This window comes from Conger conger, chromosome 14, assembly GCF_963514075.1.
Source record: "Conger conger chromosome 14, fConCon1.1, whole genome shotgun sequence".
Taxonomy (NCBI): domain Eukaryota; kingdom Metazoa; phylum Chordata; class Actinopteri; order Anguilliformes; family Congridae; genus Conger; species Conger conger.
In genome coordinates this window covers 24,233,450-24,255,576 of record NC_083773.1, presented here as the reverse complement: position 1 = coordinate 24,255,576, position 22,127 = coordinate 24,233,450, and the positions used below count along the sequence as shown (strand labels likewise).

At 45.2% G+C, this 22,127-nt stretch overlaps 1 protein-coding gene across 3 annotated transcripts in view; it reads left to right on the top strand.

Moving 5' to 3' along the window:
• The first annotated feature begins 8,499 nt into the window (after positions 1-8,499).
• samd11 (sterile alpha motif domain containing 11) overlaps positions 8,500-22,127 on the top strand; it is a 70,794-nt gene continuing 57,166 nt past the window's right edge. For 2 of the 3 annotated variants that reach the window (XM_061219826.1, XM_061219824.1), the window contains exons 1-2: positions 8,500-9,715; positions 10,927-11,018. In XM_061219826.1, coding sequence (XP_061075810.1) covers positions 9,262-9,715; positions 10,927-11,018 — 546 coding nt within the window. In that variant the 5' untranslated portion in view covers positions 8,500-9,261. The remainder of the gene's footprint in view (positions 9,716-10,926; positions 11,019-22,127) is intronic. The other variant, XM_061219825.1, reaches the window with a different exon arrangement.

The following is a 22,127-nucleotide window of genomic DNA, read 5'->3' as shown; positions in this document are numbered from 1 at the left end:
AGTGAGACACAGAGGTCATCTATGTGTATCCTGGTGATATCTAACCTGGCGGATGTCCGTGTCGCCCTGAAGAGTTAAAATGGAGCTTCAAAGCACGGGGGTTAAGCTCTGGCGAGCAAAGCGAAGCGCCTGTCACGCCGCGGTACGGACGCCGGGACAGAACCGGAGCCCGTGGATGGAGGAGCGCGGTGGCTGCTCTTTTCGGTTCAGCGGCGGTGCGGTGGCGTGACCGGTCCCTCGGCTGGATTCCCTCGGGGCGGCGGGCTGGCCCGTCTCCTTCCGCCGCGGCCGGGAGCCAGCGCTGGCAGGGACCGGCCCCGGAGCCCCGCCAAGAGCCGCGCGAGAGTGACAGCAGGGGAAACGACGAGGCTCCACCGCGCAGCCCACCTCTCCCAGCAAACCTTTCACTGCGGCGTCTCACCAAGCGCTGCCTTCAGCTCGGTTTAACAGAACTGATGCCGACCCTTATCCAATCATGAGAAAATAGAAATTAGTGAACAGAAAACAAATACTCATTTCATTTATTTGAGCAGGCCTATAGCCTAGATGAGGCCTATAGTGAATTCCTCTTAAAATCAGTGAATAATTGTTGATCCGGTAGCAAAAAAACAAATAGGCAATGCATATGCATCAACGGCACAGATAAAAGTAGGCTTATTTATTTTTCACAAAAACTGTATTTCAGTAGCGCTGCCGTGGACAAAGGTAGAGACAGGGGAAAAGGCTGAAAGAGAGGAAAATAGGGAATAGGTAGAGGAATAACTTTTCTATTGTGTTCTCTGTGGCTGTCTCCCCGGCTCTCCGCCGTGCGGAGGCGTCTGCGGGGCGTGACCGGCACGCTGAGCGCGGAGCCCCGGGGGACGCAGCGGCCGGGGCGGCTCGCTAATTGAAACGTGTCGGCGGCTCATTGACGTCTCGGCTCCGGTTTCAGGGCAATTTCAGACCGCAGAGCTGATTGCTGGTTTCACATCACACAGAAAAAAATCAATAGGAGCCGGGAGATCAGGGATTTATTCTTTCCACACAGATTTTAACCCTTCGCGGAACGAGCGCTTGTTTGTGCGGTGTGGACTGTGGGGAGGGAGAGGAATAAAGCGTATTATTTCACGTTTATTATTCGTACGTCCGCATGGAGAATTCTCCGTCAAGAAAAGAGACACCAACTAAACTGTGATTGCAAATCTCTGTAGAAACAAATTAATCTGGAAGATGAGTTTAAACTGAAATTGTTAATGCTCTATGCCTGACCTGTGCTTACATTAAATATGGTTAAAAAAAACAATCAACACTATAAATCTCATTAGCAACTTTTTACAATTTATCTGAGTTGGAATACTGACAGTCCTTGGTTAGGGCCACTGTTATCCTAGCCCTGCTTAAAAACCACATGCCAAATGTGGGCTGGTATTCCCTTTTGTAGCCTATCTTCAATACAGCGAGACAAAGGAACATACCGGCCAGGAGTCCTCGGAATAATCATCAGAAAATAGTGTTTGGCATTATCACCTATACTTTATAATATCAATTTTTGTATCTGTTCTGTTTTTTACTGAATGCAAAAAGTATGAATGAATATGACTATAATCATATACCACCAGGCAAGAGAATTGTCCAAAAAATATGTTCTCAAGGCATTAGCTGTAGCCATCATACGATAGTAATTTCAGTTAATTTGTCTATGTACTCATTCAAAAATAAGCTCCAACACAAGGCAATAGCGTATAGCAATTGAGCATAGCAGAGACCAGTGGGAAAATATAATCGCTGAAAGATGGAGGGTTTTCATCCAAAGGGTAATTAGCTTTTCCTCTGGTCAATTATGGACCTATTAGTTGCCTGTTGGTTGGTTATGTCATTCTGGTTGGACAATCTTCCGGCACAATAGCTGTGGGCACATAGCTGAAAACATTTTAAAATAAACAAATAAATAAACAAACAGCATTTATGTGTTAGTTTATGCCAATTTTGTGTCTGTTAGATGGGAGATGATTTCCTTTTAACTGTTCAAGGCTGTTCACATCTGAACTGATTTTAATGTGCATTGTCATTGAATGCGTCTATATGCATTTCCACATGCTGTCCAAAAAGAAAACCCAAATTTCATATCAAAATGTATGCAGTTTCCACAGTGTGGTTCCGGTGGAATGGGAGAAGACATCAGCAGGCCAACATGAATGGCAGCACAAATTATAGAAATTGCAATGGAAACCAAGCCAAACAAATCTTTCCACAGAGATTTTTTAAGTATCTTAAGACGCTTGCTTGCCTTGCAAATGTTGGTTTTTGGTTAGACCAATGTGCATTTTGGGCAAAACGGTCCTAATGCAGCAGCTTCGGCTGAAGAATTGAATCCACCTGTTTCCATTTAGGTTTTCAACAGCATCAGGTCTCCAGTGCGGCCCATCGACTTCTGCCTTTTCTTCTGAGATGAAACTTCAAATGGAAGTCCTCCAGAAATCAGAGCAACAGCAAAACCAACGTATCACATCCAGTCTTTACCACCGCTGGAAACCAGTAACGGTAACGCTGACCAAGTAACTGAGGGACTGTCATACTCATACGATATGCAGATGGTGTTAAAACAGTGTTGTATTTTTTCATGTTCGTATTTATTTTGCATATTTTGTACTCTTACAGGCACATTACATTTCTGTAGGGGTTAAAGCCGTTTACTGGCCATCTTTTCCAACTTTTGGTTCCGGGTTTCTCTTATATTCAGCCTCAGGTGCTAACTGATTAACCAGGACTATTGACTGTTTGGAAACGTGCATCACCACGTTGTTCCAGATATGAATCAGCAGCTGGTTTACAGGCTCTCAAACCCACAGGCTACAGGGCTAGGAGCAGGTGCTGTATGGGTTTCCATAAAAGACCTCGCCAGGCACCGCTAGATGAATATTAAATCAGTCCAATCATGGCACGGTGCTCATTAAATATTATTTCAGCACTTTATAGTGTATGAGAGAACTTTTGTTTTCCAGTTTTTATGTGACCTATCAAGGTTGCATTTTCTCTGGCATCAGTCTGGACTGGCTGCAGTGTCCACTGTTTCTGTTCTGTTATGTTCTGAGCAAAGTTTTTCCGGTAGTATATGGTCGGTATAAAAGCTTTATGTGGCGCCCCCTAGTGTTCACTGAAGGTCTTAGGGTATATGAGGGTGATCCTCAGTGAAGTTTCACTTAATGTTTACCCATTAATTTGTGGACCGTAACTTTCAGGTAGTTCAAAATGCTTCTTAACATAATTCTGGCCAATGAAGGGGTAAAACTGAAGAGGAGGGAGGGGAGTATGGAAAGTAGATGTGTTGTAGGGGGTGGGTGGTGGATTGGATGTCAATCTTGTGTTTGAACCTTTGGCAAGGACAGCTACAGAGGCAGGTATAAAGCGAGTATCCTCTCACCCCAGCCTCGCCCCAGCCAGCAGCTCCTCCAGCAGAGAGACCAGTCCTGCTGGGGACCCCTGCAAACAGCTCCTCCGGCAGAGAGACCAGTCCTGCTGGGGACCCGTGCCAGCAGCCTGACCCCACAGACCTGTGAGCGCAGCGAAGGGCGTCTGCAGGACAGCATAAACCCAGTGAAGCTCGGCTGGTCTAATGTTGCAGCGCCCGAACACTCTCGCACAGGCCCAGTAACGGAGCAGGCTGGAGCTCTGTCATTAGATACTCCTGTTAGACCAGGGGTTCACAAACTTTTTTCTGATGTGACCCCAAATGAAAGTTCACAAACTTTCATGACCCCAGCACCCCACCCACACACATCTTGTGCCTAACACCCTTTAGCTTTAAACTATACTGGAAATATACCACAACCTCTCCTGCCTCATTGCTTTATTATAGGTCGGTGTAATGTTGAACATGTAGTGGCCTACATTCACATATATTAAAGAGACCAAAAATGACATTTAATCTTTTTAAAGATTTTCAGGTGACCCACAGTTTGGGAACCCCTGTGTTAGACGGTTTCTTATTAAGTGTCCTTACTGGTATAATTTGGCTATTGGCTTTAAGGAGTGCAAATAAGCATTAGAATACATGAATAGCTACAGAAAACTTTCAATTCTACCTTGCATCTGAAATTAATTTTGCCTAAATTCTATAGATACAGAATGATATGATGACATGGTATAGCCTAAATACAACTAGCTAATACAACAAACAAGATTTTAAAAATAGATAGCTATTTAAGGTTGCGGTTGTGACACACATTATATGTACAGGCTATCATAAATGAGGTATTTAGATAAAAATCTGTAGGCTATTTCATAGCCTACTAATTCATATCAAAGGTTCTTGTATTTTGCTGATTATGGTCCCCTCTTTCTTAATGAAAATATTGTTTAGCAAATAAGAATAAATATATCAAGGCCAACATTTAAACGAACCTAGCTTTATCATTTCACAATAGCAAGTTCATTGTGTTATTTATATCCAAGGACTTTTATTTCTATAGCTGTAAACAAAGTTCCCAGTTTAATAAGACTCGGATATGGTTACCTTTTTTCATACTTCTCCTTCCATAGTTTACTGCGCAATTAAGTATACGATAAGAAGGGAAACAATTAGGCTATTATATCACGAAATAGTTAATTACTCCCGCCGTGTCTCCGCAAGCGACTGGATGTAATGGTGGGTGGGTGGGGGTTGGAGTGGGGGCGGGGGGGGGGGGGGGGGGGGGGGGGCTTGAGAGAGAATGAGACACGGAGGGAGACGCTGCTTTTTCCAGTGTGGGTATATTTTGTAGCTCATGTCTGAAAGGCTGGCTCCAAGCTCTTGGGGTGGGCTCCCGCTCTCTGATGGTTTTCCAGCGAGTATTTGTCAGGTCAGACTGTGCACCGCCCGGCGGTCTCCGCTCCTCTCCCCGGGTTATTTATTACCTCTCTCCCCCGGCGGCAGCGTTGCGGCTCCGGGGCCGTTGCCAACAACGGCGCGGAGGCGGGGGCTCCAGCAAGGGGGTTCTCTACGGGCGACGAAGAACAACAACGGGAAGATTTTTGCTTGGTTCAAGTGCAACCTTTTTTGAAGTGCGTCAGATTTACTTGAACATTTATAAAACGTGTTAAGCTTTGGAAAAAAATCAGGGTGTAATAAAACAAGACAAGGTGAAACCTTTCACAGGTGTTATTATCGCCATCTCTAGGATACTAAAATACGATGTAGCCACCGTGAAAAGAGAAAGTTTCTGTGCCACTGAAAGAGGCTGTTAAGGAAAATGGAAGCAGGAACAAACTGAAGCGGAAGAGCCTGCTTCTGCTGATTGATCTCTGACCTTTAGACAGAGGCCGCGCTGTCAGAGGCCCAGAGTTCTGGGGAACCTCCCAGGGTACAGGATCTACCGGATTCCCCTGAGGCTGGAAGCCATGAATCATGGGGCCGTGGTGGCGTGGGTGAGGGAGGCCTGGGGGTGTCCCCCGCGGGGACGTTCCGTCTCTCTGTGTGCTTCAGGGTGCGCGGCGGTGTCTTGCTCTCAACCCTCTTTCCAGCAGACACTAAAACGACCGGCGGTGTCAACTTTTATTTTTTGACGTTATAGCGCCAAGCAACCTGTGAAATGTCATCGGTCACAGTCCCCCGGCCCCGCCGTCCGATCAATGAGCTCACTGGTAATGGCAGAGATGTGTGCAGAGGCTGAGCTCTTCAGATCTCACTTACGATGATCCTAGCTTTCAGTACAGCCTGTTCTACACCACCAGCACCGTCACCCCACTCAGTGAGAGAAGTGACCAGAGAAATATTCAACGATGAATTTCAGAAGAATGCTTTTTGTCTTCTTGCCACGAAAGCAATGAGTAAAAGTTGAAATGGAGTGCCAGACTGCTGTGAGTCTAGTGATATGGGTCCAGCACACTGCCCCATCTGCTACCAATAATGTTACTAATATTTTGATAAATCTTTGTATAATGAGTCTGTATCTTAAAATTTGGTTTGTTGTATAGAGGACATATTCAAGTGTTTATTCATTTTTTTGGGGTGCTGTTTTAGTGCTTGATGGCAGAGAAATCAGTGTGAATTAGCCTGACGCACCACTTTGCCTAAAATTGCCTGATGTTTTTATTGGGAAACAAATCTACATTTAGACCACTCACTACTTGCTTTCTCCTCTAACATGGTACACCAGAGGTACTACTAGAACAACTACACTTTTCAAGTGAAGACAACTGCTATTCATTTAAACTTTTGATAGCTGCCACAAGAGCAAAGCAACTTAACTTTCCTATGCAACACTACAGCAGTTATGAAAAACTCTCAGTCCGCTCTTGCCCTTTTCACTCGATACGGTTACTCGTGCCCTGGCTCTCCCTCTACTCTGCTAACTCGCTCTGGCCCTGCCTCCTGCAGTCCTCGCTGTCAGTCACCCTGCTCCACTGCAGAGGCTCATGGGAAAACGGGGCTGATTTACAGGCCTCAAAGTCACATGGCACAGAGGCAATCACAATGGCTATTCCATGTGTTTCTGTAGCACACCCCTGTGCGTGTGAGAGTGTGTGTGTGTATGTGTGTGGGAGAGAGTGTGTGTGTGTGTTTGTACATGTGTATGTGTGTGTGAGAGTGAGTGTGTGGGTGTATGGGTGTTTATGTGTGTGTGTGTGAGTGTGTGTGTGTACATGTGTACATGTGTATGTGCGTGTGAGAGAGTGTGTATGTTCATGTGTGTGTGAGTGTGTGTGTACATGTGTATGTTTGTGTGTGAAAGAGTGTGTGTGTACGTGTGTGAGAAAGTGTGTGTATATGTGTGAGTGTGTCTGCTCTAAGACTTGGTCATATGTGCTTCTCTCCTCTTTGATGGTGAATGGAGGGTTGGTGAGCAGATTTCCACCCAGCCGCCCCATACCTCTTCACACCACAGAGAAAAGCCCAGGCCGTGCTGTTCGGGGAGAGATCCCACTTGGCAGGCTTGTTTTTCTCAGGTCTGGAAGATTATTCAATTCCTTAACGGTTCCTCTAAATCTCAGGCCATGAATATAAAACAGAGCATATCTCAGCCTTAACCATGATTGACAGATTTCAGTTATTCAAATGTATTGCCCCCTCTAATCTATATCATAATGATTTAATTAGATTTTAATCTAAACATTTCAAGTATTGGGGCTAAAACTGCCATTATTTCATGACAGGGTTTCTCTTAAGTGTCAAGAATATAGTGGGTTTGCTTTTTTAGCTAGATATGCCCTCAATTACAATTTCAGTGGCTGACATACTACCTGCAGTTGTGAAATATACTTGAAAACCTTTACTGGGCTGCATACTTTGCCTTCTTTGTTTACATCTTTGCTCTCTGTCTCACACACTCTCTCTTTCTCAGTTTATGTACGGTAGGCCTGCTGTTTGTGTCGTGTTACAAAATAAATGTTCCTCAGCCTTCTGTTTCTCAGCTACCAGAAAAACCATTTCTCCCATTATCTCATTAACAACCAAAAAGTGAATGAGTCACCATGGCTGGGTCCTTCCAGAGTGACCCGTGGGGTGTGCGTGTAGTGATCGGGTCTGAGGCCCAGGGAGACAGACTGTGGTGTGTCAGAGTGACCCGGTAGGATGTGTAGTGATCAGGTCTGAGGCCCAGAGAGACAGACTGTGGTGTGTCAGAGTGACCCGGTAGGGTGTGTGGTGATCGGGTCTGAGGCCCAGAGAGACAGATTGGTGTGTCAACGGACAGATAGGAGCCCTGGAAGATTGACAGATAACAGAAGGAAGACGGGGTGAAATTTAAGAAGATGGTGGAAATAAATGAAAACAAAGAGCAGGCGTTCTCAGTTGGTGAATCTGCTCCAGAACGTGAGCACAAACGTGGCTCTGGAGTTAGACCGTTGCGTTTGAAGAAGGGGCCAGTTCTACTGCCGGCTCAGCCAGAACCCTGTCCAGCAGACACGCTCCGCTTCTGGTGCCGGAGAGCTTTTTGATCCGGCGGATATAGGTTTATTCACCAGCTTCTGAATCCGGGGCTTTATTATTTATCTGTCCGTGGAGGAAACATGAAATATTTATGTGTCTCCACTCTTTAATGTGCTACACGTCTTAAGTTTCTGATCATTAAGAATGCCTAATGTGCACTATGGAGCCATGTCTTCCACAATGATGATAGTGCCTGGGACCTTTCACTGCCAGAGAAAGTCTTGGCGTTTTAAAGCACAACATATTAATTTTTATTTTGTTTATATCTATTAATGACCTTCCATTCTTCTTCACATATGTAAACATACTTTAATTATGTGGGAGATATTCAGATAGTTATGCGCAGGATTAGACGAGTGAAGTGGAATAGGTTAAGACAAGCTGTAACGTAATATCTGGAAGTAATTTACACTGTCCGTTTTCTTTCTAAAATTGCATAAAATATTACAATATTAATGCAATACAGCAACAGCGGGATGAAAGGCGCTTCTGTTTGTACCGCAGCATTAGCGTCCGTCGCGACCCCCCCTTTACCATCCGCGCTTGAAAAGCTTGTGCTGTTTAAATGGGGCAAGCGGCGGAGAGTGCAAATCTTGTTTGGTCGGGGTCTCTGAACTAAAGCGTGACTTTAGAGAGATATACGGGGTTAAAAAAAAACGCCTCAAAACAACCCACTGGTTCCAGATATCTCCTGCAGATTAATACTGAAAATACGGAACGCAGAGGCGGCTCGTGTGTTTATACCTCTGCCGTGGTGGAGTATGTTAACTTTTTAAAATGTGCCGTATGTCTCTATGTGACATTGCAAACGGCGTCCTTCAGACACCTTGAACGCAAAATATGAAAATAGTTGTTTCCTAGTTTTAATGAAAATTCAGGATAGAATAAAATTGATACATTTAGGCTGTACACATTGGCTCATTATATGCATTAAGGAAGAAAAATGAAGGAAATAGAAAGGTGTCATTTAGAAAAAATAAAAATAAAATAAAACTCCATCCCAGAGGCAGATCGATACAGGATCAATACGCATTTTTACAGTCATAATGTCTACGGCTGCTGAGATCTCGCCAAGATGTCAGGTATTAGTTGTGAGAGTCAGATTAGTTTTAGTGGGCAGGAGAGCGGCGAAACCCGTCATGCGAGCGAGCTGTGAGCCTAGCGGAGAGCGAGGCTACACAGAGCTGTGAACTGAATGGAAATCTGTTGGTGAACTTAGACGCACTGTTGTCAGAGAGCTACACGGGACTCCTGCGTAAAACAAAGTAGCCCCGGACTCGCAGTCGCGGGAGCCGACGAACTCCGTAAAGAGGACACACAAGTTGATCCGAGCGAGAGGCTCATCACTTGTAAACCGGCGCTGCGCTTTTAGTAACATGCCCGCTATCAAAAAGGAGAGACTGGATGGGGACGATATGGCATTGGCTGCCTTCAACCAGCCCGAATACCTGGCCCCTTTAAATGCCACCTCTATCCCCGTGGTGACCCCTCATCCGCCGCCGTACGATCAGATTTTCGCCCATCATCGCGCTTACTTGGGACTACACGACAGCGCGCTGCATCACCAACACCTTCACCACTACCCTGAAGACTTAATGCTGGAGAGATTCTCCTCCATTCCCGACTTTCAGCCTTTTTTTGACAACGGGGAGCCCTGCATCGAGGTGGAATGCGGGGAGAACAAGGCTTTGCTATACATTAACAAGCTTTGCCAGGGCAGCAAGGGACCCTCTATCAAATATCGGGGCGAGTGGCTCACCCCGAACGAGTTTCAGTTTGTCAGTGGACGGGAAACTGCTAAAGACTGGAAACGTAGTATAAGGCACAAAGGTAAGATATTTTTCATTGTACTATACACAAGCCGAGGGATAACTATTTCCGAACACATAGCCCAATATAAATGTGCGATGTTTTATTACATTGGACAACTTGGCTTCCTCCGGTTTTGGAATTAAAGGGTTACACGGCGGTAGAGCAACTACAGTGCGTAGTTTAGCACTGAAAGCAGACAAAAAGAAGAGAAAAGCGAAGCCACTTGGCTGCATCTTTTCCAGCCATATACGACACAGACAAACTGTGGACGGTGCTTCGGGAATGCCGCGCTTGGGATAAGGTGAAATTTCAGGGTATATCTGAATATTGCGACCTGACTTTTTTCTTACGAGGAAATAATGATGCTCAGGCGTAATCGTGAACACTGGATCCAAACCTTTAAGCAACTGAAGTGATATTAGGCACAATAACGGAGACCTAATAAAATATATTGCTTCACTTCATAACATTGACAGCTGATATATCTGTTTTATGTTTTCATTTATTATGTTTTCGTAAAGACGTTGTCACCGAGATATCGTTTATGGCAACAGATAGCCTATATCAAATTTAATATAAAAACTGACCACAATGACAAACTTTTCAAAATAAAATAAAAATATATGTATAGCTATTTTGAAAGTGGGTAATGGGTCCGATCACCGAATCAATCACTTGTAGTCTTTTCATTTTTTTCCCTCCTATTTATAATAATGCGGATTGGAAGGGAGCTTGGTGTTTTATTGAGCATTTCTGACTTGTTAAATTCACGAGCTACCTCTTGCGTCAGTGTGTACGGGTCCCGAGAGCAGTGTTTTCCCAAGTTAGACTGTACTGCCTGGAAAAGGTCGAGTTTCTGAAAGTGTATGGAGTATGTGTGTTCATTAAGGATGGATGATGACCATCTTGTTGACGCTATATGACTACCATATGACGTGGAGTAAATGCATCTCAGATATCTAAATTACTGGGAATTTTAATTAAAATATCGATCACTGAAGGAAAGTCTCAACTCATGGTACAACTTTCAGTTATAATACAGGCTTTTGAATGTCTCATGGATTCAAGTATACCCTGCATATGACATGTAGGCTATGTTTTGTCAAAAACGCATAATCTTGAAAAAGCTAATATCATTCTCAGATAGTTGTTCTTCGTTATTGCACCTTTAATGCTAGATGCCCTCATCCAGTCTGACTTGTGTTGTCTTTCTCTCTCTCCCTCTTCAGGGAAAAGTCTGAAGACCCTTATGTCCAAAGGAATTTTACAGGTACATCCTCCAATCTGTGATTGCCCTGGGTGTCGAATTTCGTCTCCAGTGGTAAGAGTACAGTTCAGATGAGTGTTTTAGTGCCTCTTTGTATCTTATGCTCCATTACGATTATTTTATTTCACAACTGGGCATAGCACTGGCAAGTTGCTGATAACTCATAAATGTGCAAATGTTTTGATCTGCATGTATGTTTTGGGTTTTGACAATGAAGAAAACAAGAACCGACTGTCACTTTTGGGCACCCTTAAAAATAGAATCTCAAAGGCTTTGGTTTGGTGAGATGTGGACTTGCTGGTTTTGTCTTGTTGAGAGTGATGTGCTGCTTTTCTTAATGTAACAAAGTAGGCCCGCATATTAATATTAGTTCAATATGAAGTGGCATTCTTACATTGAGTTTTATATAAAAAAATTGAGAATATATATATATATGAATACATACATACTCAGTGAGCACTTAATTAGGTATGTATTACACATATTTTTTAGACTTGCTACTGTAGCCTATCCACTTAAGAGGTTTGATGCGTTGTGTGTTCAGAGATGCTCTTTTGCATACTACTGCTGTAATGTGTGGCTATTTGTGTTGCTGTCACCTTCCTATCAACGTTGACCAATCTGGCCCTTCGCCTCTGACTTCTCACATTAAAAACACATTTTTGTTTGCAAAACTGCTGCTCCTCACTGAATGTTTTTTTTCCACCATTCTCTGCAAACTAGAGACTGTTGTGTGTGAAAATCCCAGGAGATCAGCAGTTTCTGAGATACTCAAACCACCCTGTCTGGCAGCAACTATCATTCCATGGTCAAAGTAACTTAAATTACATTTCTTCCCCACTGTGACATTTGGTCTGAAAAACCTTTTGACCACGTCTGCATGCTTTCATGCATTTAGTTGCTGCCAAATTATTGGCTGATTAGATATTTGCATTCACAAGCTGGTGGACAGGTGTGCCTATTAAAGTGCTCAGTGAGTATGTATATATATCCCAGGAAATGATTCAGGGGGTCTTCTGAATCCCTGAAATACCTTTCTTTCTTTTACTGGCAAATTAACCTGCATCTACCAAAGCATTAATGCATTCTCGCACACACATCACAAACTGTTCATTTCTTTTGCTGCTCTTACATAGCATTTTTGTGTTCTTGCAGTATAGTAATATTATTAGTAATAAAAAAAAAAATTCATGCTTCTGAGATTTTTATGTGCCTCCAGTATGAGCACATTTAAGTAAAAAATAAAAATAAAAAAAGGATTAGTTCTCAGCTGTTAAGTAACAAAGTGATGTTTTTCCAAATTATAACTCTTTTGGTAGATGAGAGAAACCTTAGCCACTTCGGCAGAATTGTGGCAAATGTTTGATGAAGGCGGTTTGAATGGTGAAATTGGTTGAATGGTATTGTTTTAGTCAGAATAATAATTGGCAATAATTTGCAATGTGTACAGAACGTGTAGCTGTTTATTTGTCAGGAATTCTTTTCAAATGACTGCCGTCTAGGTGTGTGTTCTTTTCTTCAGTAATTGTCTATGCACGTTTTCATGAGTTGTGGTGGAAGGTGAGCGCTGGATTTATAGTAATCGCTGTGGGGACAGGCTTGGATGGTGACAGTTTCAACCCCCTGCGTTGGGGAGCGATTGGGGGATGGGGGCTGCAGGAGGTTGAACTGAACAGATATTTGTGTGTCTGAGAGCAGGGTGGGGGTTGAAAAAAGGAAGTTGCATGTTCTTTTGTGGAGGAAGTACACAAACTGGCTCCAGGCAGCCGGAAAGACCATGCGTGAATCGGCACGGTAACAGCAGCTGCCGTGGTAACAGAGCCCCGGTCGAGGGACAAGACCGAACGAAAGCTTCACCATCGCGGTTGTCGTATCCAAAGTCAAGTTGTCATATGGGTGACTCATTTCTGCTTCCAGTCACTGTTTATAATTTAGTTATATGGTAGGCACTAAGCCACAGAGAAATGCACACGGCCTTCCTCATTCTGTTTCATTATGGTCCTAGACTAATTGGAGCCACTGTGGATGCTGCTATGTGGTAGGCCATATAGCGTCCTTGCTGCTAACTTGCTAAGTTTTGGTCACACAAGTCTTTAACAGGAACATTAAATGTGATTGGACAGCACAGTTCTGGCCGCCAGTGTAGGGGCCGTCAGTACATGCGCGAAGGGCCACATAGGTGCTCGGACACGAGGTCACACGGTCCGGAGAGGGACCCCTCACACAGGTGCGCCTCTTCATCAGATAGGAGCCCGCCAGTCGCTGCTTCCACTGGTTAATCTAGAAGGAGGGCTGTAAGCAGCTTACCAAGCTGCTGAGCGCGGCTCCTGGCGATTAGCGCATGTGTGCGGCACGCAACTCAAAGGCCGTTTAGATAAGCCCCGGGGTGGGGGTGGGGGTCGGGGGGCTGCGGGGCTGGGGGGGTGGAGGGTGTGTGCGGGAGCGATACAAACAGACTGATAACATTACGCCAATCAAGATAAGGTGAGGGGGAGGGGGGTCGGTTTAAAAGCACAGGGCCGTATCTGTGGAGGAGGCCAGCTCAAAAACAAGGGAAACGAAGCAGTGCGCTCTGGGAAGGCTCCACAAAGCAAACACATTTTTTCGAAGGTGCTGCCGGCTGTCGACGTAACCTACTTAGAGCGATAAGCTAAGCGAGAGGCAAACTGAAAAGATGGGGAAGATTCGGCCGTCTCGTCCCCTGTTGATAGGAGGTCTGGGCAGAAAGCCACACCGTTGTGGGGCAGGAACAACTGGCACACACCTTTCACGTGTCCGTTACAAGGTCAGCTGACCCTGGGCAGTTTCACCTGGTTTTTACACTGCTGCGTGACTCAAACAGAAACTTTTTGTGTGAAAATTTACGACGGGTGTCCAAAACGTAGGATCGCTTCAAAATTCAGTGGCCTTCCCTCACCCCTGCCTATACATTACATTACATTACATTATTGGCATTTGGCAGACACTCTTATCCAGAGTGACGTACAGTTGATTAGACTAAGCAGGAGACAATCCTCCACTGGAGCAATGCAGGGTTAAGAGCCTTGCTCAAGGGCCCAACAGCTGTGTGGATCTTATTGTGGCTACACCGGGGATCAAACCACCGACCTTGGGTGTCCCAGTCATTAACCTTAACCACTATGCTACAGGCCGCCCCTATAGATGACCTGCGGGTTTTCTAGGGCAGTCTACCCACGCCCATAAAGTGTTGCAGGTGTGTTGGTCACGATCTTACACTCTTCCACACACAGCACTTTCTTAGGCCTTTAGGTGAAACTTCATGTTTAATTCAGGGGAACCATGCAGTTGGCTGGACGACAAATCTCCACCCACCCATGTCTGGGGAGATATGTTTCTATGACGTAGAAAGTGGTGTCATTATAATTCTGCTTGCGGAGGGGTGAGGGGAGTTAAGTTGTTCAGCTGTCTTGTTGTTTTGGAGCTCAGTTGTAGGAATTTGATGGCTCTTGAATCCTCGTCATTCACGTCTGAAGGCCTGCCATGCTGCTCTTTTAGATTTCGCTCTGCTTGCTGCTGTTGCTCGGCTAGCTCACAAATACAAGGCGACATGGTTTGAATGCACCAAGACATACTTCGTTTCATTTAGCTGAAGTATTATGGTCTTTCTTTCTCTCTCTCTCTCTCTGTCTGTCTGTCTGTCTGTCTGTCTATCTCTCTCTCTCTCTCTCTCTCTCTCTCTCTCTCTCTCTCAGTCCCCCCCTCTCTCCAGCCGAGCGCTGGTTTCCTGTGAGGCGTGGAGAAGGCGGGGGGGGGGGGGGGGGCGTCAGCTCGTCTCGTCTGTCTTGGCGTCACCCTTCTCCTCCCCCTCAGGGCACACCGACACACACAGACACACACACACACACACACCGACACTGGCGCACTTTGAGTGCTAAAACACGATGACACACACCAGTAAATCCACGTTAACACACACACACACACACACACACACACACACACTCACACACACACACCGACACCGGCGCACTCTGAGTGCTAAAACACGATGACACCCACCAGTAAAGCCACGTTAACACACACACACACACACACACATACAACGAGGCAGCACCACCAAGAAAGAGCCATAAACATACATATAATTTCAATGCTATAAACTCAGTTGCAAGTGTTTTTTAACTGGCACAGCAACAACCACACAAATACACACAACACTTACCCACACACCCATGCGTCTGACACAGACACCTACATATTGGACAAAAGAAATGCAGAAAACAAACACAAGCAAACTGACTCAAGCAGACTCTCATGTGTCACATAAATATCACATCTTTAACAAATTATCTTTTCTTCAAAACCTAGACATTTACCTTAATATATCAGTAAACTGATGTTCAAGTGTTTGGCTTGGAGTTACATATTTAATTAGGTAAATTCTACACAGCCTTTAAAAAATTTATTTTCGGTCAGGTAACATAAGAACATATTGCTCACTGCTTTTATTTACTTTCACTGTCTATCTTTATTTGTGCCAAGTTTCAGGGAATATTTATTAATACCTTCTGTATTGTACGCTCTTTTCTTCTACAGACATGTTGATACTGGGGGTGAGAATATCTTTAGATTTCTTATTCAAATAATGAAAATGTTCAGTGAGCTGTCACAGACTGAATTATGACAGCCCTGCTGTGCAGTGTGTCGTTGGCTGTATGGACAAGTGTCTGAAATGTGAATGTACACGGCATCAGAACTAACCACAGGGATTTCAGTTATATCAGTTATATTCAGGTTTAACATGGTGTAGTCCATCAATGGAGAAAAGTGTAACCTAAATCAAGGAGCAGTCGGGGAGAGCGCTGAACACCCCGCAGCTTTTGGGGTCATTCATCAGACCAGATACAGGACCGGGCTCTGATCCCTCTCCGGGTCGCCTTTCGAGGAAGAAACGTATACAGCGTAATTCACACTAGAATGTAGAGGACAAAACAATGGCAATTTCGAATGACGCCAGCAAACAGAAATATCCCAATTACACGACCGCACTTAAGACCCATCTACCCAGCCTGTGGGAAGCAGTGCTGAGCAGTGTGTTCTGATTCACATCAGATAACAGCGCAAAACAGGCTAACTGAATAGCCATTTAGCCACAATAGCCTCGCTAGCACTTAAGCAAAAAACCTGTTGTGCATGGAAACATCTGTACACATATAGAATGTATTGCATTTCTATTCCAAATATTTAATTTCAGATGAACAGTAACTTCATTGATATATTCACAAAAATTAAGATATGATATATTATTTATCTCCAAAAGTATATTATATATACAGATCATATATCAGGGCTAGCATTGTAGCTTCTGAGCCTTATTTGCAGTGATGGGATTTGGTCAGGGGCTACAGTGTAACTGAATGTCACTGACTTTTCTCCGAACCATTCAAAGACCTTACTTTCTAGAGACAAATACAACAATTTGTTCAAGTTAGTGAGTCACCATTGACATGTGAAGGCTTCACAGAGCCTCTTCACATCAATACTTAGAGGCCTTACTTACATCTCTGGAGCTAAATTGTGACCCCTTCGAAGCAGCGTGTCTGCTAAAGTCTGTATGGGTAACTAGGGGCCCTGCCAGTGATTTTGGGACCCATGAAAAGATCTCACATTGGGCCCCACCACCAGATTATCCAGGGCTGCGTGTAACAGTGATATTCAGTGGTATTCTCCTGTGCACTCTCACAAAAAAAGATTCCAGAGAAGAAGCCCATCGATTCAGGGGCAGCGTCAGGGGCGAGCTGACGCGGGGCTCAGTCCCAGTGCAGTGACGGGGTGACATGACAGAGGCACGGAGCGGAACCGGCTCCCTCTTGGGGATATTCCCTGGAGGTCTCGGTGTGCTCCCCTCACAGGGGCCCAGCTGAGCAGCAGGCCTGTCGCGGGGGATCCGCTCCTCTGCCTCGCCTTCACCTCCCTTCGCTCACTTTGACCCCTTTTCAAGAGCAGGTTTTCAGAACGCTTTTTCACAGTTTTCCGTTCACAAGTGTTCTTGAACTCCATTGGTAAGTAGTAAATGGTCATTTATATAGCGCTAAGTGCTGTACAATTGATGCTCCTCATTCACGCATTCATACACACACTCACACATCAATGGCGATTGGTTGCCATGCAAGGCACCGAGCAGCTCATCAGGAGCATTTCAGGGTTAGGCGTCTTGCTCAGGGACACACCCAGGGTGGGATCGACTGCCAGGCGACTGCTCTGACCGCTGAGCGATTGCTACATCAGCATTACAATGTTCAGTTAAAGGACAGTCCAATCACACATTGCATTGGCAGTATAGCTGAACGTGCATGGTGATATTCTGTGGTGCCGTGCAGCCAGGTGTCGAGGAGGCGATGTCTTTGACATGGGAAAGGCAGGCTGAGCTTAAACACATCGCGTGTGTTCAGCCTCTTACACGAGGCAGGCACGGAATTCAGTCCCGGCTTCACGCAGCGTGAGGCCGGACCTGGAAGAGTGAAGCTGACCAATCCCTCGCTGTGCACGCACGCACTGCAGTGACCCAGCAGTGCGTGGATTAAGCGTCAAAGCCAGAATCTGCATATCTGCAAGCGTTAAAGAAACGTGTTACGGAAAACTCTTAAACAGCGATAAAAAGTTTAACAGTTTAATTTACAGCCTTTTCTTCCCCCGTCGACATCCGTCATATTTTGTAATTGGGGTGATTTGTAAAATGGGGTGATTTACAAAAGCCGTGTGTGACCCCTGCCCCGTGCATGTGGGCCGGGGAGTCACGGGGGGCTGGGGGGTGGGGGCGGCGTTTGGGGTAGGGGGGGGTCTGTCTCTTTAAGAGCGCTCCGCCTGGGCAGCCCCCTTTCTGCCGTCTCCCAGGAGAAATGTGCTTCCCTCGCTCTGTTATTCCAGCGGAACCTGCGGAGGTCGGGAGGAAATTACACTCTCCTCCGGCTCGTAAATATCTTTCCCAATCAGGGCTTCCCTCGGTGCATGCTGGGTAGGGAAAGAAAAGAAAAGAAAAGAAAAAAAAGGGGCAGGGGTACGGTTGGGGGATTGGTCGATGGGAGGCTGGATGGGTGGGGAGGGTGTGTGCGTATCGCACTGTTTTACAGGCCGTGTGAGGGTTCTGCTGAAAGATTATTAACGGGCCCTGGCGTTAGCGTGGACATGAAGAGATATGAGAGATAATACACAGACATACGGTGCTGGGACCTCTGACCTCTGACCTCTGACTCTGCGCGGCACACCTGCGGCAGCCCTGCCTCACGCACGGCGCGGGCTGGGGCAGTTACGAGCTGATTTTGGCTCCGGCAGAGAAAAGCAGGGAATTACTGTGAGCCTGGCTTCCTATAAACGAGTCATTATCAGCTTTCAATAATTAAACAGCTCGTAACAGCGGTGCGACCCGGCCCAAAGAGAGGGAGAGGGAAGCGGGGGCAGGCAGGGGGAAGGGAGGCCACCCCGGGACCCGCAGGCTCAGGATCCCTCGCACCCCTTTAACGCGTCTCCGCTTGTTACATTCCACCAGCCGCAGTGTGAGCGCGCCTTCGTGGGATTTGACTCCTGTCACCATTTCTGCTACTCATACACTGGCCTCGGCCTCGGTCGGAACAGGACATGTGTCGGTGAAACACCGGCCATATCCCGGCGCAGGAATTAAAGTAAAGTGCAGTCTATTTATTCTGTTCTGTGTTCCAGAGAGCATTTCCTTTAAAAAAAACAAAAAAATTGAATTGTTCAATTTGAACACTAAATTCAAGAAGACAGACAAACCATACAGGATTTTTGAAAGGGGAACCTTTCGACCATGTTTGGAACAGCAAATGAATGAGTGCATTCCAAAGATCGGACATGTATTTCAGCAGATTTTGCTAACACATCTTATAATGACCGAATGACCCAGGCTGGTCCTAAAAGTAGTTGTGTGAGGTAGTGGGCTTTTCAGGTGGAAAGAGCCGGCTGTACAGTGAGGATGAGGTCAACAGCATGTGAAGTGAGTTGTTGTGCTTTTGGTGTGTGAGGAGCTGATGTGTGAGCACAGAGAACAGGCTAGCTGGGCACAGCCTGTTCGTGTGGAGATGGGGTGCCTGGAACAGCGGTGGTGGGAAACGGGGGGGTGGGGGGGGGGTTCGGGGGGTGTTTTCGGCTCCCCTGTTCCACCTGCGTGGAGGCAACGCTGTCATGGCAACAGCGGAATCCCTCCGCGGGACAGCGGCTGGCGGGCGCGGCCGTTTCCCAGCAGTCTGTTGCATTTGTGAATCAAATTAAATTAGAGCAAATTAAATAACCCCCGAAAATCACAGCAGAGTCTCTCATTCTGTGAGTGCATGCCAGTCCGCCAGGAGAAACGCAGACAGGAGCTGTGCATTGGAACAATAAAGCGCGCACACGCATGCACACACACCCACACACACAGACTATAACACACACACACACACACACCCACACACACAGACTATAACACACACACACACACACACACACACACACACACACACACACACACACACACACACAGACTATAACACACACACACACACACAGAATATAACACACACACAAACACAGACACACACACAGACTATAACACACACACACACACACACAGACTATAAAACACACAGACACACACACAGACTATAACACACACACACAAACACAAGGCTATAACACACTCACACACACACACACACACATACACACACAATAACACACACACAGACACACACACAGACTATAACACACTCACACACATACACAAGACTATAACACACTCTCACACACACACAGACTATAACACACACACACAAACACACACAGACTATAACACACTCACACACATACACAAGACTATAACACTCTCACACACACACACACAAACACACACAGACTATAACACACTCTCTCACACACACACACACACTGATACAGTATCTTTCTCTATATGTAAATTTCTATATACAGTATACATACACATCCAAAATGAATGGAACCCTTGATCAGGCTGAGTAAAAAAGGCTGTGTAATATAAGCAACAGGTAATGAGCTCATTTTATTTCTAGCAAAATATAGTTCTCAAAATTATTGGCACCTATTTTCATTCTTTTGCACCCAGGGTTAACTAATAGAAAATGTTTTGCAATAACCATCTCAGTCACAAGAATTTAACTTGACTTTCAGAGGGCAGTCCAAAAAGAATACTAGGACCTGAAGGATCTTAAACTCCTGTATCGATTGTGTATCGAGGAACGGTCAGAGGTCATCCCCAATATATTCACCAGTCTCAAAAACATTATAGATGACAAGTACTGAAAACAGGAGTGCCAATCACGTTAATCATATTTATGTGAAATAAAACTATTACTTGTTAAAAATAAACTCCTTCTCTGACCAGTTTTATTAGAATGACATAATATCGTTTTTAAAATGTAGAATTGAAGCAGTACGGAGTAGTAAAGTTTGTGCTTTAGAAGGTGGCATGGCTGGGTGTCACTCAGAAGCGGTGGTTCCATGGCAACGGTACAGGAAGTGGAAGCTGCTCACATACTAATATAGACCCGACCCCTTTTCTGGTAAACCCTTCCTCTTTTCACTGGGCCTGTTCTCACTCACCCTTGACTCACTTACTTTAGCTCTTACAAAAGCCTCTTACAGGAGTGTTTTTTAAAATTATATCCTACTCATTTTTACTTTAGAAAAATTTTAAGTTGGAAATAATTTTGTCTCAAATGTATCACTGGCCATCCGTTTTATCTCTGTGAGCTAAAGCTAGAATGTTCCACTCACAGTCCGTCAATCCCTCTGTTTGAATAAATCCACGAATATATGAAAGCAGTACTTTTATGTATTTTAGACACAGCATTAAATACCTGTTCTGAAGATTCCTTCTGTTTTCATGACCTCTACTCCTGCCAACATAATTGGAAGGTATCATTATTTGATGTTTTACTGAATATGCGGAATAGCCCTTCATTCAGGGTTGGATTCAATGGTGGATAAAGAAAGCAGCTTTCTGTTTATAAAGCACAATGTCATGATAATTACAGTAAGGATTGTTGCCTGAATTAATTTATCTTAGATAATACCTAGCCTACTTGAAAATGCACGCTATTAAAAAAACAAAAAACAAAAACAAATTTAATTTAAAAATAAAAACACGGGCATAGCTTTCTTTTTTCTCTGAAAAATGCCGAAGTCGTTACCTGTCCATAAAAGCCTCCCATGGTTGACTTGCAGGGCCTACACAAACACGTGGAGAGGGGAGTTCGCACGCATCGCTGCGCTGCCACTGACCTCCCAGCGCGGGTGAACTGCTTCACCGGTCTGAGACAACCTCGCTCCAAGCAGGGGAGGGCTCGACAGGGGGTTACAGTTTGGGAACTTTCTTCAACGGTGTTTTTAAAACAAGTTTTTCCTCCTCGGCAACCAAAACGTTTTTGTTTTTTTTCTAGGATACTTTTTCAAACTGTTGACTTCCAAGATTATTACCAAAATGAAAATGTTGGCTTACAACAAACACGGTTTTCGGTTAAATATCCTGGCGCAGGCTTCTTAACCAAGCTTACTATCGCGGCAAGTTACCTATTTCTAGTAGCCTATTTTTCATAACAAAACAGTACCTTCAATGCTACGGGATTAGCTGCTGTCGCTTTTATCGGCATCTATGTGAAATAAATCGAATTGTCTAGCTGGCAAGCTGCAACCTCCCGCAAACGAAGCTGAAGCGTTTATTATTGTATTTTTTTTAATTGAAAGCGCCAGTAAAGCGAGCCATGGTGGGAAAGTGGTGCCCCCCCACTCCACCTCCTCCTCTTCCTCCCCGTCCATGAGCTCGCGCCAAGTCTGCCCGCCGTCCCGCCCACGCGCTCACACACGGAGAGGTTACGGCAGACAGGCGCGTGACTCATTAGGCATTCATCCCCCGGGGAGCAAGCTGGGGGGAGAGGAGGAGAGGAGGAGGAGGAGAGGGGGAGAGGAGGAGGGGAGGCGTGCAACCGCTCCACAGCTGCAGGAATGTCACGGGCTGCAACTGCCGTGTGTGTATGTGTGTATAAATAAATCTGACAATGTCAATAATTTCGCTTATAAACAGAGAAATGATGTATAATGTTTCAGAAGAATAATTATTCACACACACACACACACACACACACACACGTCGATTTCTGTAGAGATTATTGCCAT